A 17092-nucleotide genomic window follows, 5' to 3' on the forward strand; every position below is an offset into this window, starting at 1 on the left:
GCATTTTATGACCTCTACCTTTTTCTCCCTAATAATACTTTTCTCCCTAATAATACCTAGTACTAGTCAGTTAATTAATTTTCCTAGTCCTCCATATAGGCCAATGTTTCTCTCATGTTCCCACTTCCCCAAAAATACTCTAACGATTTAGTTCTTGCAGATTCATGGAGAGAGGAAGAGATTCACTGAGTGTGCACCAGCTTAGTCTATTATGTCACTGTTTACCTGTTTATTCACTAACTCACCCATCTGCCAACTCATTCGCACACACTCATCTCAAAGATCAGAATCAGACCTAGTGTATATAGGAGCAACATTGATTTCCAGGTCTGACTTTGACCCAAAAGTATCATCTAGGCTAGGGCTCACTTACTTGGTGTACAAATTGAAATGAACTACCAAGCTGGAATCCTCAGGTACAAAATATTTTTTTCTTCTTTGAGTGCTTGCTCATGTCCATTCCATTGTAAGTGTGTGTGCTCGCCACATGCAGCAGTGCCAGAAGTTTTCCCCTGAGTAGTATCCATAGGGGATCAGCTCTGGCACCCTCTGGAGTGGTGCGCGTATGTGCCGGTATAAGGGTCGCCATCGGCTCCCCTCTCCCTCAGTTTCTTCTTACTGCCAGTGATGGTGCTGGAATGTCTCCTTGTTTCAGCAAGCTTTTCTGTCTCTACTGTGTCTAGTAGTGAATTTGTTTTATAAAGTAGTTTAGTTAATAGTTTCCTTAGTGTTAAGTTAGAAATAGTTAGTTTGTCCTGTACGGGACTCGGCCTAGGTACGGGGCATGCCTCGGTCCCCGGGCTTCAAACCTTGTGACTGTTGAAAAAACATATGGTAGTCAGTGATCCCCGTAGAAGCTGCCTGAAGTGTTTAGGGGAAACAAGTGTCACATTTGCAAGAGCTTCAGGCTACGGACTAAAAGGAAGCGGGACATTCATCTCCGAGTGCTCCTTATGGAGTCGGCACTGCGGCTTGGTCCAGAGCACGCTGCCGGCACCAACCTCCAACCGGCGCCAATCCTCATGCCCGGTACCAGCTTGTGGGAGGGTGCTGGTTGAGAAGCCCTTATCAGCTCCTGCCACTCCAGCCCCGATCAAGGGGAATAGATTGGAGCTGGGTGAATAGCCCTGTGCCTGCCTGGTAACTGGCCGCACCAGCCAGTCTTATTAGCCCAGAGCTATAAAGGCTGGGAGGAAGCCAGAGAATGGGGGGGAAAGGGAAAGAGAAAAGTCAAGCACAGAAGGAGGTGGGAGTCTCCTAGTCTGTTGCGGGCTAGGCCTGTTGTAGGCAAAGTAGCTGTGAAACCTGTATACAGTTGGGAACTCATGGTGGGAAATCTTCAGAGAATAAAGAGCAAGGGTGTTGCACCAGACTGAAGTGTCCCTGACTCGTTGAAGAGGGAGGCCAAGGGGCCGAATACCCAGGGGCGCACATGGACCCCGTTACACGTGGGGGCTTGTCCAGGACTACAGGCCACCGCCAGTGCGTGGCAATCCGAAGATGGAGGAAACCTTGCAGTGGCTAGCCAAGCAGCAGGAGGAGATGCAGAAAGCACTGCAGGCCTTCCAGCAATCCCACCAGGTGGAGAGGCAGGCCTTACTCGCCTGGCAGGCCGGACAGCAGAAGACTCTCCAGGACTTTATCAGAGAGCAGGCCAATGTGCAGCTGCAGCTCCTGCAAAAGCTGGTGAGGCCCCCGGGAGGAGATGGCACCCGCGCGCCAGGGCTAGTCCTATGTAAGATGGGCCCCACCGATGAGCCCGATGCCTTCCTTTATACGTTTGAGCGGGTGGCCATGGGCACTGGATGGGATAGGGCAACCTGGGCCCTATGACTGGCCCCCTATCTGGCCGGCAAGGTGCAGGCTGCCTATATGGCGCTAAACAATGAACAGGCCAAGGATTATGACACGGTGAAGGTCGGCCTGGTGGATGGGGGGTTCGAGGTCCCAAACCTTTGCCTGGAAGCTGACGGACTGGGCCACGTGTTGGCTGGACACCCAAATGGTGGGGAAAATCATGGAAAGAGTGATCCTTACACAGTTCTACAGGGCCTCTAAGAGACTATGCAAGTCTGGGTCCGGCGACACCAGCCAAACACGGTAGAGGCCGCTGTTAAATTGACAGAGTACGCGGAGGTGAATTTTCCTCGAAAGGAGGGTAGGACATGCCGAGACCTACCATACCGAGGGAAGCCTTGAGAACCACCCTCCCCTGGGAGAAGCCCAGAGAAGAAGGAGGAGGAGACCAAGGGAGCCCGTAGTCTCCCGGAGCAGCTTGTATGCTGGCGATGTGGATGGCCAGGACATAAATGTAGGGACTGCCGGAGATGGAATGTGGCCTAGCCAAGTTTTGCAGCTGGACTGACGTTGGTGGGTGGAAAAAGGAGTGAGGGCTGGCCACCATCCCCGTGCAGGTGAGGAGGAAGACCCAGAGGGACTCGGGGGACACGGCCTTGGCCCACTCGCTCTTTCAGAGGGGGCTGGTGAAGCCACATTGGTTTATCCCCGGGGCAAGGATGAAGCTGGAATGCATCCAAGGGGATTGGAAGCCCTGCCCCGTGGCCCAGGTGTCCCTAGAAGTAAGGGGCAGATTTGCCTGGTAACGGATTGGGGTAGTAGAGGAGTTACTGTACCCCGTGGTACTGGGGACAGACTGGGATCCCTTCCCAAAAGGGTCTGACCTGATTCTGGTGTTGGAAGGTGTGCTGTTCGTGAGCCCGCAACCACTGTCTCCCTGTCTGACCTCTCCAAGGCCTTGGCAGAGGCTCGCTATCTAATGCTTTTCTCCTCTCTTGGTCAGGAGACCTGCTGTACGCCTTTCCGTCAATTCCGCTCATCAGCAAAGTCCTCTCAAAAATAAAGAGGGACAAGGCACGGGTCATTATGATTTGCTCCAACATGGCCTCACCAGCATTGGTTTGGCATGTTCATGGACCAGACCGGGGCAGCCCGGTAGCCACTTCCAAGCTGCCCGGACCTACTCTTGCAGGATCACGGTCGACTCCTGCACTCGAACCTCACCTCTTTCCACCTCACAGCTTGGCTGCTGCGTGGCTGAATCCAGAGGAACAAGCCTTCTCTAGTCAGGTACAGCAGGTTGTCTTGGAAAGCAGAAAGCCTTCCACCAGAGCAACTTACCTGGCAAAATGGAACTGTTTCTCCTGCTGGGCATCAGAGCAGAATATCTCCCCGACTCAGGCGTCTCTGCAGTCCATCCTGGATTACCTGCTTCACTAAAAGCACCAGGGTCTCGCCTTCTCCTTGATCAAAGTTCACCTGGCAGCCATATTGGCCTTCCATCTTCGCATCCAGGGTAGATCGGTGTTCTCGCATAAGATGTTGATCAGGTTCCTGAAAAGCCTTGGAAGACTCTTTCCACCGATCTGGGACCCAGTTCCCCAATGGGACCTCAACCTGGTCCTCTCCAGACTCATGGGTCCACCCTTTGAGCCTATGGCTTCTTGTTCCCTTTCCTACTTGTCATGGAAGGTTACATTCCTTGTAGCTATTACCTTGGCAAGACATGTAAGATTAAAGTCCTCACTTTGGAGCCCCCATACAGGGTATTCTACAAGGACAAGGTCCAGTTGCGGCCCCATCCGGCCTTCCTGCGAAAGGTGGTGTCACACTTCCATGTCAACCAGGATATCTTCTTCCCGGTGTTCTGTCCAAAGCCTCACACAACCAATAAGGAGAGGCAGCTGCACACTCTAGATGTCAGGTGCGCCCTGGCTTTCTACCTGGAGTACACCAAGCCCTTCTATAGATCAACCCAGCTCTTTATCACGATCACTGACAGGATGAAGGGCCTTCCAATGTGCTCTCAGAGGATTTTGAATTGGATCACCACCTGCATCCGCACTTGTTACAAGTTGGCACAGGCTGTGCCTCCAACAGTAGTGAAGGCTCACTCAACTAGGGCGCAGGTGTCTTCAGGTGCCTTCCTGGTGCATGTCCCTATCCATGACATCTGCAGCACCACAACGTCGTCTTCAGTTCATACGTTCACAATGCTTACGCCATCGCCCAGCAAGCCAGAGATGACACTGGTTTTGGCAGAGCTGTGTTGCAATCGGCACTCCTACCCGCCTCCGTGAACTCCTACCTGCCTCCAGTGGTACTGCTTGGGAGTCACCTACAATGGAATGCACATGAGCAAGCACCCTAAGAAGAAAAAGACAGTTAACTTTCGTAACTGTTGTTCTTCGAGAAGTGTTGCTCATGTCCATTCCATGACCCACCCTCTTTCCCCCCTGTTGGAGTTCTGTCAAGAAGGAACTGAGGGAGGGGGGAGCCAGTGGTGCCCCTTATACTGGCGCATACGCGCATCACTCCAGAGGGTGCCAGATCCGGTCCCCTACGGATACCACTGAGGGAAAAACTTCGGGCACCGGTGCATGTGGCAAGCGCACACACCTACAATGGAATGGACATAAGCAGCACATCTCGAAGAACAACAGTTACAAAAGGTAACCGTCTTTTGAAGTGGGGTTGACGTGAGTTGTGAGTGTAGGGAATTTGTAGTAGAAGACTATAGTTGAGGACTAATATATGCACAAATAAATGGGAGCTGTCTGCAGTGAGCATGAAGTTCAGACTCTTGTGAAAGACTCCCTGTGTCAGTAATAGTGTACATTTAATGACAGCTATTCTGTACTGATACTCACTCTGTCTCTCTCAAAGTGAACGTTGTAGGAGAATAGGCTTTGTGTTAGTTGACTGATACGCTTCCAGAAAGTGTAGGAACATTTACTAGTTAATTTTGGGTGGTCCAATTTATATGAACAGTTTGAAAATGCCATGATTTTGTTATCCTTGCCCAGAGGTGTAAGAATGCTGCTTGTACACCACTGGTTCCGTGTGGAGCTATGTGGAGCATAGTTCTGCTCAGCAGAAAGTGTGAAGAGCTCATTATGGGAGTGTCAGGAGCCAGCAGCCTCCCACCCCCAATTGTGGTCTTTAGAAGACACTGCATAGGTGCTGGTGGGGGCACTGTCTAGGAATTCTGTAGGGTTAAAGAGAAACGAGATAGCAGTCTCAGACTTCAGACAAGTGTTCTGCATGTTAACTAGTTGGCTTGTGCTTGTGCCTATGTAGCATATCTCTGCACTGCCTCTGAGAGGTGCTTCCTGTTTTGTTCTCACAGAGTCAGCAAGGGCCTATTGGAGAGATACATTAGGTGTGAAAAAACTTGACAAGGGCCTGCAGGAGAGGGATTCTGCAGGCTGAAGAGAGAGGTGTTGTGAAGAGGTATGGGGTGGAGCGAAGCAGTGGAAGGAGATAGTAATGAGAGAGATGGGGAGGTAAACGTTGGAGAAGGAGAGTGGTGTCCCCTTCCCAGTACCCAAAAGGAAGAAGTGGGGGAGTACCCACATAGTTTTTGGTGGTTTTTGTTTTATTGTTTGTTCACCTGAGATGTCTGCGTATGAGAGAATGTCGAGGTTGGCCCTTTGTCCAAGTGCTTAAAATTAAGAATACAGTATAGACCCAAAATAATCATGACAAAAATTTAAAATAATTCTTTTTAGTCTGTAGATATGGTATGTGCTGTGAAATCTCTCTTCAAAATCAGTCTTTCAATTGTGACCATTCGTGTAATTTATTAAAGAACTCTGATACACTTCAGTTTTCAATGCACTGAGAGCATAACAGGTATCCCTGGCTAGCTTGCTAACCACTTATTGAATTTGTCAAATTCCCTATTAGTGTACAAAGGATGATGAATTTTAGGAGATAGTAAAGGAGCAGTAAAGGAATATAGGTTTCATTAACATTACTCAGCAAATGAAATAATTTGCGTTATCATTTTATTTGTATTTAAACTTTCTGAAGCAGAGACTTTTTATAGGGACACTATTAAATTAAAATTCACATGTATCTAAACTTTTTAATATACTTTTTAGTGTTAATTCAAAGAGATCAGAAGAGAGAGTACATTTCTTTCTGGTTCTCCAGTATGTGTATTTGACAGTATTTTCTGTCATGTTGTCTATTTCACTTAGAGTGAGTTTCCCATGTTATTTGTGCAGGTGTTTGATGCAGCAACAGAAGAGAGAAAAAACAAATTGTTGTAAAACCACAGAAGTTAGCTGAAAGACTTGCAAACAATTGTTGTCTGAAACACCTTTAAACCTACTTTTAAAACTGTTGTGAAGTTGTTACTGTTCTTTTTAACTAGTTTCCAAGTGACATGGAATTCTGATTAACTCATAAGTACATAAGTGCCCTTCTTATTTCTTTTACATTAAATATTAAATAGGTATTTCTTTTACATTAAAAAAACAACAACAAAAACCCTACAAATTTGTGCATGCTTTCTCTCTCCTCCTCCCTATAGGATATGATAAATTGTATTGGTGGATTGAATGTGCTGTTTCCACTACTGGAGCAGATCAGTTTTCTCAGTGGACAGGTGCCTGAGAGGTCTGAAGGGGAAACTATACCTCAGGAACTGGTGACTCCAATAGAGGGAGACTGGGTGGTGTTATCATCTACAAAGGCTTCAGGTAGGAAAGTACTATAGATTTGAGACCATATTAAAGTTAAAGGTTTAATAAAAACAGAGGACTACAACAGTGGAAAGAATTGGTTTATATGATTACATATTAACTCTATTATAGTAGCCATGCAATTTTAATAAACTATTTTTACTCTGAGTTGGACATCCTAATAAGATAGGATTTCAGCACTGTTTAAAATTAACTTCAAGAACACACAGGACACATTCATATAATGGATTTAATAGCAGTATTTTGCTGTATTAACTTTATGTACTGAGTCAAAATGTGCACATTTATTTCTAAATCAAGTGGTTCTTTTGCATATCTAGAAAAATAAAAAAGGGCCTGATCCAAAGCCCACTGAAGTCAGTGGCACATTTTCCCATTGTTTCAGTGGGCCCTGAATCTGGGAGATAATGTAGTATTTCATGTTACGAACCAGTAGCCTGCAGAATTTTAGTTAAATTACTGAAGTTCTTAGTAATTTATGAATATGCTTTAAAAAAAACCCATATGAAACCACAGATTTCCCTCTTTAAATTTTAAGAAAACTATTTTTAAATAGCTCTTCAGCTGTGCTGAATTAACAGCTTGAAGAGAATTCTTGTAATCTTAGCAGAAGCCTCTTAGAAATTAAGACTTGTGAAGGAATATGATACAACTTTTGATTTTGCTTCATTATTTCTCCCTCCTAATTTAAAGTAGTTCTAGATATAATAGGCATATCCGGATGTGGGGAAAGAGGAAGAAATGTATGTGTAGAGCAAGTGCAGAACATGCAAAAGACGATCCAGGTTGTGGCTTAGAGAAGAGTATCTTGTCCAGTGCCACAGGTGAATGGACAAAGCAGCTGAAGTCACGACTGGCATTTGCTTTGTTCTGGGGAAGCATATAATGACTTTGCCTCAGCATCACAGGATCTAAACACCATCTACAGCAAGGTAGCAAATATCAGTGGAGAGAGGAAGCTCAGGAAAACAGTGGAGAATAAAAACACTTGATTTCACTTCTTATTCCTCCTAATTTGACACAATAATGAAATGATAAAAAAAAAAGGGTTTTAACTGAACAATCTGTTTTGCAGAGGCTCGTCTAGAGAAGAATATTGTTGCAACTTTCATCTTGATGATAAAGCACTTTATTCAAAGACACCCTATTAACCAAGATAATCTCATTCACTCCCATGGAGTTGCTACCCTAGGAGCCTTGTTACAGAAGGTGAGAAGTTATTTCTCATGTAATCAGTGTTATGGGTGAAATCCTGATTCCACTGAAATCCTTTAAGCCATGGTTTCATTCTAAATGTCAAAGGTTTTCTGAGGTTCAGACTATTGTCAAGCAAGTATCTGTGCTTGCTGGTGCATAGGAACATAGAGTTAGCATAACTAACTTTGTACTTCCCTTCTGTCTTGCATATGTACAGATACAATACATAGACTAGTATAATATTTATACATTCTTGTAGATTTCTGAAAACAAGATGTTATGATTCTTGTGAAACTTTGTCTACTTATGTTTTAAGGATATGTACTGGGACCAATGCTGTTCAACATATTCATACATAATTTGGAAAAAGCGGTAAACATTGAGGTGGCAAAGTTTGCAGACAATACTAAATTACTCAAGATAGTTCAGTCCAAAACAAACTGTGAAGAGATACAAAGGGATCTCATAAAACTGGGTGACTGGGCAACAAAATGGAAGATGAAATTCAATGTTGATAAATGCAAAGTAATGCACATTGGAAAACATAATCCCAACTGTACATACACAATTATGGGACTTAAATTAGCTGTTACCACTCAAGAAAAATATCATGGAGTCATTGTGGATAGTTCTCTGAAAACATCCACTCAACGTGCAGCAGCAGTCAAAAAAGCTAATAGAATGTTAGGAACCATTAGGAAAGGGATAGGAAATAAGACAGATGCTTCCGTTTGAGGAGAGATTAAAATGACTGGGACTGTGCGGCTTAGAAAAGAGATGACTAGAGGGTGGGATATGATAGAGGACTATAAAATCATGAATGGTGTGGAGAAAGTGAATAAGGAAGTGTTATTTACATCTTAATGTAACACAAAAACCAGGAGTCACCCAATGAAATTAATAGGCGGCAGGTTTAAAACAAACATAAGGCAGTATTTTTTTACACAACACATAGTCAACCTGTAGAACTCATTGCCAAGGGATGTTGTGAAGGCCAAAAGTATCACTGGGTTAAAAAAAAGAATTAGATAAGTTAATGGAGGATAGGTCTGTCAATGGCTATGATCCAAGATGGTCAGGGATGTACCCCATGCTCCTGGTGTCCATAAGCCTCTGAGTGCCAGAAGGTGGGACTGGACAGTATGGATCACTTGATAATTCATAGACTTTAAGGCGAGAAGAGACCATCTTGATCATCTAGTCTGACCTGTACATTGCAGGCCACAGAACCTCACCCACCCACTCCTGTAATAGACCCATAACCTCTATCTGAGTTAGTGAAGTTTTTAAATCATGATTTAAAGACTTCAAGTTACAGAGAATCCACCATTTACTCTAGTTCAAACCAGCAAGTGACCTGTGCCCCATGCTGCAGAGGAAGGTAAAAACTGCCCAGGGTCTCTGCGAGTCTGATTTGGGGGGAAATTACTTCCTGACCCCAAATAAGGCAATCAGTTAGATCCACCAGCCAGACATTACAGTGAATGCTTTCCTGGGTAACTCAGAGCCTTCCCCATCTAGTGTCCCATCTCCACCCATTGGAGATATTTGCTACTAGCAGTCACAAATGGGCCACGTGCCCTTGTAGGCAATCTCATCATACCATCCTCTCCATAAACTTATCAAGTTCAGTCTTAAAACCAGTTAAGATTTTTGCCCCCACTGCTCCCCTGGGGAGTCTGATCCAGAACTTCACTCTTCTAATCATTAGAAATCATCATCTAATTTCAAGCCTAAACTTGTTGATGGCCAGTTTTATATGCATTTATTCTTGGGCCAACTTTAGCCCTTAACATAACTCCGCTCCCTCCCTGATGTTTATCCCTCTGATCCATTCATATAGAGCAATCATATCTTCACTCAGCCTTCGCTTGGTTAGGCTAAACAAGCCCAACCTCCTTACGTCTCCTTTTGTAAGGTAGGTTCTCTATTCGTCTGATCATCCTTGTAGCCCTTCTGTACACCTGTTCCAGTTTGCATTCATCTTAAACATGGGAGACTAGAACTGCACACAGTATTCTAGATGAGATCTCACCAATGCCTTGGATAATGATAACAACACTTCCATATCTCTCCTGATGTATCCTGGGATTGCATTAGCAATTTTTCACGGCCCGATCACATTGATGACTCCTAGTCATAGTGTTCTGTTCACTCCCTCTGAATCATCTGGCACTGGACACTGTTGGAAGACAGGATACTAGACCATTTGGACATTTAGTCTGACGCAGTATGGCCATTCTTATGTTTTGCTGTGTTTGTTATAGATTTCACAGTTCAACTATTTAAACTAGAACAAAAATCAGATAAAAATTTCTGTCAAAAATCTTTAATTCAGATGACAAAGGAATTATTGAATTATTTCAAACAGCTGTTTGGTTTAACAGAGTTGTTGTAAGGAAAGCAAATACTGTATTGTTGTGCAAGACTAGGGAGTCAATCTGATTTTAAATATCAGTTTAATAGAAAATGCATATGCTGCGCATTATACTATTATATCCCCTGTACCCGTCTGTTTGAATTTTAGGTGCCAGGCAGCTTGATGGATGTGAATGTACTGATGGCTCTGCAGTTATTGATAGAACAGGTCTCTGTGGAAAAAAATGTGCAACTTTTGCAACAGATGTATCAACATTTACTTTTTGACTTTAGTATCTGGAACCGTGGAGACTTCCCTTTCCGGATTGGTGAGATCATACAACTTGAGATAGTTATGCTAAAACCCAGTACCTTTGCTCTTCATAAATCCCTGTCTAGGTTCTAATGGAAAGCTTTGTATTTTAGGACATATACAGTACCTTTCCACAATCATCAAAGACAGCAGGAGGCTCTTCAGAAAGAAGTATGGAGTGCAGTTTCTACTAGACACACTCAGGATTTATTATGGGTATGAGGTTTATGCTCCTTAATTTGTTGTATGCTATTGTTACCTTTTTCACAAAAGACCAGGCAGAAAACATGAATTAAAAGTGAGAGCTCATCAAGTTTTTGAGTTTAATTCTCCTTTGCCTAAATTACTACTTTCCCTTGACCCCTGTGTTAGAACTAGACTGTAGCAAGCTCCAGGGCCAGCTCTAGGCACCAGCAAACCAATCACGTGCTTGGGGCGGCAGAATTTCAGAGGCGGAATTCCAGACACCTTTTTTTTTTTTTTTTTAAAGCAGCAAAGAGTCCTGTGGCACCTTATAGACTAACAGATGTATAGGAGCATGAGCTTTCGTGGGTGAATACCCACTTCTTTGGGATCTTCAGGACAAGCTTTCACCCTTAGTGTGATAGGCTTACATCAGTTTATATCTGCTTGTAATTTTCAATGGTGTCTTCAAGGAAAATGGCTAGAGATTTATTTATAAAAATGAAAATTGAAATGCTTTTACATTTCTATTTAGATGGTAAGCTCTTTGAGACAAGGACCATCTACTCCCTAGCATAACGGGGCCCTATTCTTGGTTGCCCATTAGGCACTACCATAATAAAAATGCTTAGTAAAAATAGTAAGTCCCCAAATCAGGTTTAGGTCCACATCTGGGGGTTTATCAGGCTCCAAAACCCAGTTCTGTTTTTGGCTACTCCCACTTTGTCATCTTGAATATCACTCCAAGGATAAGGTAGCAGGGTTACTAAAACAAGTAGTAGAAGTATTAGCAGAGTGATATTTATAAATCATAAATTGTGTAATGCAAGAAATGTATTTTTTTTTTTTTTTACTGACCTTTTTTCCTTGTCTGTGTTAGTAGTGGCTGTAAAGACAGTGACTTAGCTCCAGATGACCTCAGAACAATACAAATATTCCTATATGGACTGATCAAATATTTCCTAAGCAAAGGTGGGACACATGAAGAAATACAGAGCATCATGGGATATATAGCTGCGACCAGTGAAGAGGAACAGGTATTTAATATGGCAGTAGTGAACATCTGCAGTTGCTTCCTACCTTTTAGTGTTTAGGAATTTTGACCATAGCTTTGTTGAAAGAAAGAGACAAAAAAAGATGCAAGCAAAATCTAATGCAGCATATATGTTACTACTTTGTAGTTGTGACAGGCTATAGAATTAAGCCCATTGTAGAACTGCATAGGGGACTGTGCAATGGGCAATACTTTAACTGATGATCCTATTCCTTTTTCTCTGGTAAGCATGCGAGTTGGGTAAAATGCAGAGTGATTGGATATCAGTATTTTTCTAAGCCTGCATAAAATGGAGATAATTGGACTTCATTGCTCTAAAGTTGTAATGATTTATTTTTCTGTTTATATTCCATTGATATGGTGGTTGGTTCTCTCCATTCTCCCTCTCCTCTGCCCTTGACTCTCTTTTTCCCTCTCTCCCATCACAAGGTCTACCCTGGCTCCTTCCCAGTGTCTGCTTCCTACATTTCTGCTCTTGTGCTGTGTAGCATTGCTGGCAAAAGTCCTGTGACCAGGCTGACAAATTACAAATCTGTTTTCTTTTCTTCCAGTTCTGCCATCTTCCTAGCTAAAGTCTTCTTCACCAACTTAATTGAATCTCATACCCACAATCCCAACTGACTTTTTAGCCACCTTTTGACTCACTTCTCAAACCCTCCCTTCCCCTCTTCTTGCCACCATTTCTCTTTCTGCACAGGATTCTTTCAAGAGAAAGTTGACAAGATGATGTGACCTTCACCCTCCCCTTGGCTGATCACTGATGCAGAAGTTTCTCATCTGCTCTCCTTGTCTAATGCCTCCACTTGTCCCAGTGATCTGTCCCATCTCCTGATCTCCCTTGTGCCCACTCTCATTCCCTATTTTACTCTTCTCCTTAATCTCTCACTCTTCTTTGGCTCTTTCGTCTCACAATACAAACACGCTTTAGTCTTTCCCATTGTAAAAATATCTACCCTTCACCTTCACTTGCCTTATCAAAGCCCTATCTCCCTTCTCGCTTTCATCTCGAAGCTCATTGAGCACATTGTTTATAATCACTGTCTGGAGTTCCTCTCTTCTGTGTTTGTTTGTACAGCACCTAGTACAATTGGGTCCTAGGGCAACTAGGCTCTACGGTAATACAAGTAATGACAAATGCTCAGTTTAAGCCTCTTTTGTTTACAGTTTTATGCAAGTGCCCTCTGTGCATGTGTGTGTATATATTTAGGAACAGCTTTACAGACACTAAAGCTGATTGTAAATATAATATGGTTGAAAGGGGCATTGAGACTATTCTGAAAATGTGATGTAAGATGCTGTATTTAGAGGGAAAATAGGATATTTCCCCTTGAGTTGGGCATTATAGTCATGGTTACATGGATTATGGGTTTTATTTAGGTGTGTGTTTTTATTTCGTAGCTCTGTGGGATTCTTGATATACTCTTCAGCCTACTTCATACAAGCCCAACCCGGGACCAGCTTTTCTTGTTGCTTTTTGAACCAGGAAATGCTGATATTCTCTATGCTCTGTTACTGAATCAGAGATATTCTGACAGGCTAAGGGAACTTGTATTCAAGGTAATACATTTAGTATAAGTTCTTTAATGGTAACTTTTGCAAATGTATGCTCTCTTTCATCTGAAATATCTTTGGCAGTTAAACCCTGTTTTAAAATGGATACAAATTTATGTAGAATATGTTAATTTAGCGAACCTGCTTATAGTTATTCTTTAGTAGTAGTAGTACGCTGACCAGAAATTATAAATTCTTCACAGTTGCTACTTACTGTACTTTTCATAATGGAAACTGTCGTCTTCCAGTGAAGTAGAATATTTGAAGATTTGGTATCTTTAAAGATCAGAGAGCACCTGCATTTATGTTGGTATTAGTATTTATGTTTTGGGGGCATATTTCTTTAAAAAATTATGCACAGACAAATTATAATTCAAACTCTATTAATAAGATTGCTTGGTATTTGTATATAGAAGGCATGTATAATTTTCTGTACGTATGTGATTGTGATCTTTCTTCGCAGATTGTAGAGCAGATGCTGAAATGTACTAAAGTCTATGAACGGAGTAAACAACGTATGAGACTCAGAGACGTGGGATACTCTGGGCTAGGGCTCCTTCTGAATGAATCCCCAGTTACCATTTCTCTTATTAAAAATCTTCTTAACCAAATTCTGTATGCAGGTAATCCAAGACACATTGACAGATTGCCTACTAGTATTAAATCCCTGCTGGATTTTTTTTTTTTTTAAGACAAAAATGTTTGATTATGAATTATTCCCTTATTTATTTTAAGCCTCCACCCCCTAGTCTGTATAGTGGTGATGAAAACCAATCTACTTAATAAAGTTATTCTATTCTAAATGTGCTCCAGGTTAACACATTTATGCAGATGGTTTCAATTTGCTTAGTGTTTAAACATAATTTCTTAAAGGTGAGCTGCAAAACAAACTTACATTTGTCCCATTTACTAATCTTTGATGTATAAAGCATTTTCCCCCCTGCTTGTATGATGTCTGTTTGTTTGTATTCCCACCCTGCAGATCCTGTTGTGAATTACAGAGACCTCATAGCTGTGGTGCACCTGTCTCATAGAGCAGATATAAATGTTAGAGTGGCCATCTGCAAAAAGGTTAGTGTTCTTAAAAACAGGAGGCCATTTTACCTGTTGGTAATGACGTGGGGAGCTGCAGTGCATATATTAGGGGTATATGACATTATGTTAATTTTAAATTATGACTCATGCTAATAATGTGAAGCTCTGATGAACCTGACCTGCTGTTTGTACTCCACGTTACTGTATTATCAGTAATTTTTAAACTGTTCTACGTTCTATGATTGTCAAATGTCGTGTATTTTCTACAGAAAGGAAATACGGAACTGTTTTAATGACCGACTTCTCTCAAACGATGTTCCAAAGGTCATGAACAGAGGTTACTTTCAGAATTTTACTCAGTTATTTTAAGAGAACATTTTCTGTGTTTTTTTGGGTTTTTTTAAATTCATTTCTAAAAAGGTAGGTTGTGAGCAGAGGAAAGGTGCAAGGCAGAAACCGAGTTTAGTGTGATCCTAAACTGGTGGTGGTGGTGCAGAGAGAGAGAGACCGATGGAAGAATGAAAGAATAAAAAAGGAAAACAGTAAACCTAACCACTCACCATTCATCCTGGATATTTTTGCTAGTTTACGACGACGATGACACTATTGGGGGGTCGTCAGGGCTTGATGTCGATCCAGGAGACGATGGGCCAGGCTCAACTGCTGCTGGTTGTTTTTTCTTGAAAAACATGGTGATCGGCAACTGTCGCTGTTGTCTCTTGAGCTGCTCAAACATTTCTTGATACTGTCTCAAATTGTCCGTAATACTACGTGTGATTTTGAGGCTTTGTTCCATAGAGGGATCGTATTCAGAAATTAAATCATTCAAGTGTTTCGCTGCTTGGAACACTTCAGCAAATTTATGAAGATTCCAACTTGCTGGCTCTTCCTGTTCATCGTCATCATCTTAGTCTTCTGTAGACGATTTTATCAGTTCCTCTAACTCTTCGTTAGTCAATGTTTCTCTATGGCTCTCAATTAATTCTTCAATTTCTTCCTCAAGGATGTCGACGAAGCCATCACCACCCACTTGCCTGGCTACCTGAACAATGTGTTTCACTTCTTTGTCAATGGTCGGGAAACCCTTAAAATCATTCACACATTCTTTCCATAGGTTTCGCCAACATGCAGTAAAGCCTGAAACAGTCAATGCATCCATTGCCTGTTTAATATCAATGATGCAATTGGCAGTGTTGAAGGACTTCCAACACTCCATCACATTAAGATTGGGATCAGCATCCGTAGCGCTACGTATCCATGAGAACTTAAGCCTCATGTACATGGCCTTGAAACAGCGAATCACGCCTTAGTCGAGAAGTTGGAGGATGGCGGTGGTATTGGGAGGGAGAAAGATGACTTCAACGTCGTTATGCGCAAACCGGAGTGCCTCAGGGTGGCCAGGAGCATTGTCTACGATCAGCAACACTTTAAAGTCAAGTCCTTTCTCTTCGAGGTACCGCTTGATCTCCGGAATGAAACACTTGTGGAACCAATCCAGAAATAATACTGCCATCACCCAAGCCTTTTTATTTGATTGCCAGAACACAGGCAGGAGATTTTTGTTCTTGCCTTTTAGGGCACGGGGATTTGCAGACCTGTAGAGCAAGCCCGGCTTTATTAAATGCCCAGCCACATTGCCACAAAACAACACAGTCACACGGTCTTTAGCTGCTTTGAAGCCAGGGGTTTGTCTTTCTGATTTCGAAATGTAAGTGCGGTTGGGCATTTTTTTCCAGAAGAGCCCAGTCTCGTCAGCATTAAAAACTTGTTCCGGAAGATAGCCCTTTTCTTCTACGATTTTTTTTTAATTGTTCGGGATAGGCTTTTGCTGCCTCTTAATCGGCAGATGCAGCTTCACCAGTAGTCTGCACGTTTTTGAGGTTGAAGAGGTTCCTAAAACTGTTAAGCCAATTCCTTCTCATCAGAAGGCTGTCCCTCTTCGGCGGGAGATTTGAACAGTGCGTAGAGGCTAAGAGCCTTTTCTCGCAACGTGTTGCCATCGATAGGCACATGTTTATGGTTCATTTCTTCCAGCCATAAGTTTAATGCCTTTTCAGTCTTCACTAAAGTCTTATCACACACATAGCTTGTCACCTTAGCAGTTATTGGAGCACTTGATGCCACGGCTTGACGAATTTCTCTCTCTTGAATCTTGATGGCACAGATGCTAGATTCGTTGCGGCCATATTTACGCGCCACGTTGGAGACTGACATACCGTCTCTCAATAAGTCCAACACAGACAGTTTTTCCTCCAGCGTTGGAACAGATCTCTGTTTCTTCGATTGAGCACCAGATGAAGTAGTTAGCTTGCGTTTAGGGGCCATAGTGTACGAAAAATACGTATCTTTAAACACTAGAATCACACTCAGCGCGGCGAGATGCTCACACTATGAGAGGCACGCGGGAACTGAGACCAACTGAGAGAACAGCAGATTCACGTCTCCCATCTCACTCTCACTCCGGGGCATACACTCATTGCGCACATATAGTTGAATTCGCGTAAGTTAAATGCGCGTATGATGCGACTCCACTGTGTGTGTGTGTGTGTGTGTGTGTGTGTGTGTATATATATATATAGCACCATTATTTGTCCTTTTTATTCTAGCTCAGCTGTTTCTAATCCGATATATTTTATAATTTGTTGTATTGATTTTGTAAACCGGTGTTCTGAATATGGATGTGTGTTGTGGTGTATGTGACTGCTTTTTGTGGAAATAGTTGTAAAACAGTGCCTAAGAGATGGAAACATTACCAATGTGCTATAGTTAGCTTTGTACTTTATTTCAATATCAAGGAAACTTTGTTTTTGCATTTAGTAGTAAATTAATAGGGGTTTTTTTTGTATTTTTTTAAATCATACGTTGTTAGCTTCTAACAAGCTATATTCTATT

The 17092-nt window shown here is 42.6% G+C and overlaps 1 protein-coding gene across 1 annotated transcript in view; it reads left to right on the top strand.

Annotated features, from left to right (window-relative positions):
• The window catches only part of NBEAL1 (neurobeachin like 1), a 149422-nt gene that overhangs the window by 86812 nt on the left and 45518 nt on the right, over positions 1-17092 (top strand). The window contains exons 20-27 of the mRNA XM_065413192.1: positions 6338-6506; positions 7585-7718; positions 10234-10393; positions 10491-10593; positions 11441-11597; positions 13013-13171; positions 13629-13788; positions 14148-14236. Coding sequence (XP_065269264.1) covers positions 6338-6506; positions 7585-7718; positions 10234-10393; positions 10491-10593; positions 11441-11597; positions 13013-13171; positions 13629-13788; positions 14148-14236 — 1131 coding nt within the window. The remainder of the gene's footprint in view (positions 1-6337; positions 6507-7584; positions 7719-10233; positions 10394-10490; positions 10594-11440; positions 11598-13012; positions 13172-13628; positions 13789-14147; positions 14237-17092) is intronic.

This window comes from Emys orbicularis, chromosome 11 (genome assembly GCF_028017835.1).
Source record: "Emys orbicularis isolate rEmyOrb1 chromosome 11, rEmyOrb1.hap1, whole genome shotgun sequence".
Classification (NCBI taxonomy): Eukaryota; Metazoa; Chordata; order Testudines; family Emydidae; genus Emys; species Emys orbicularis.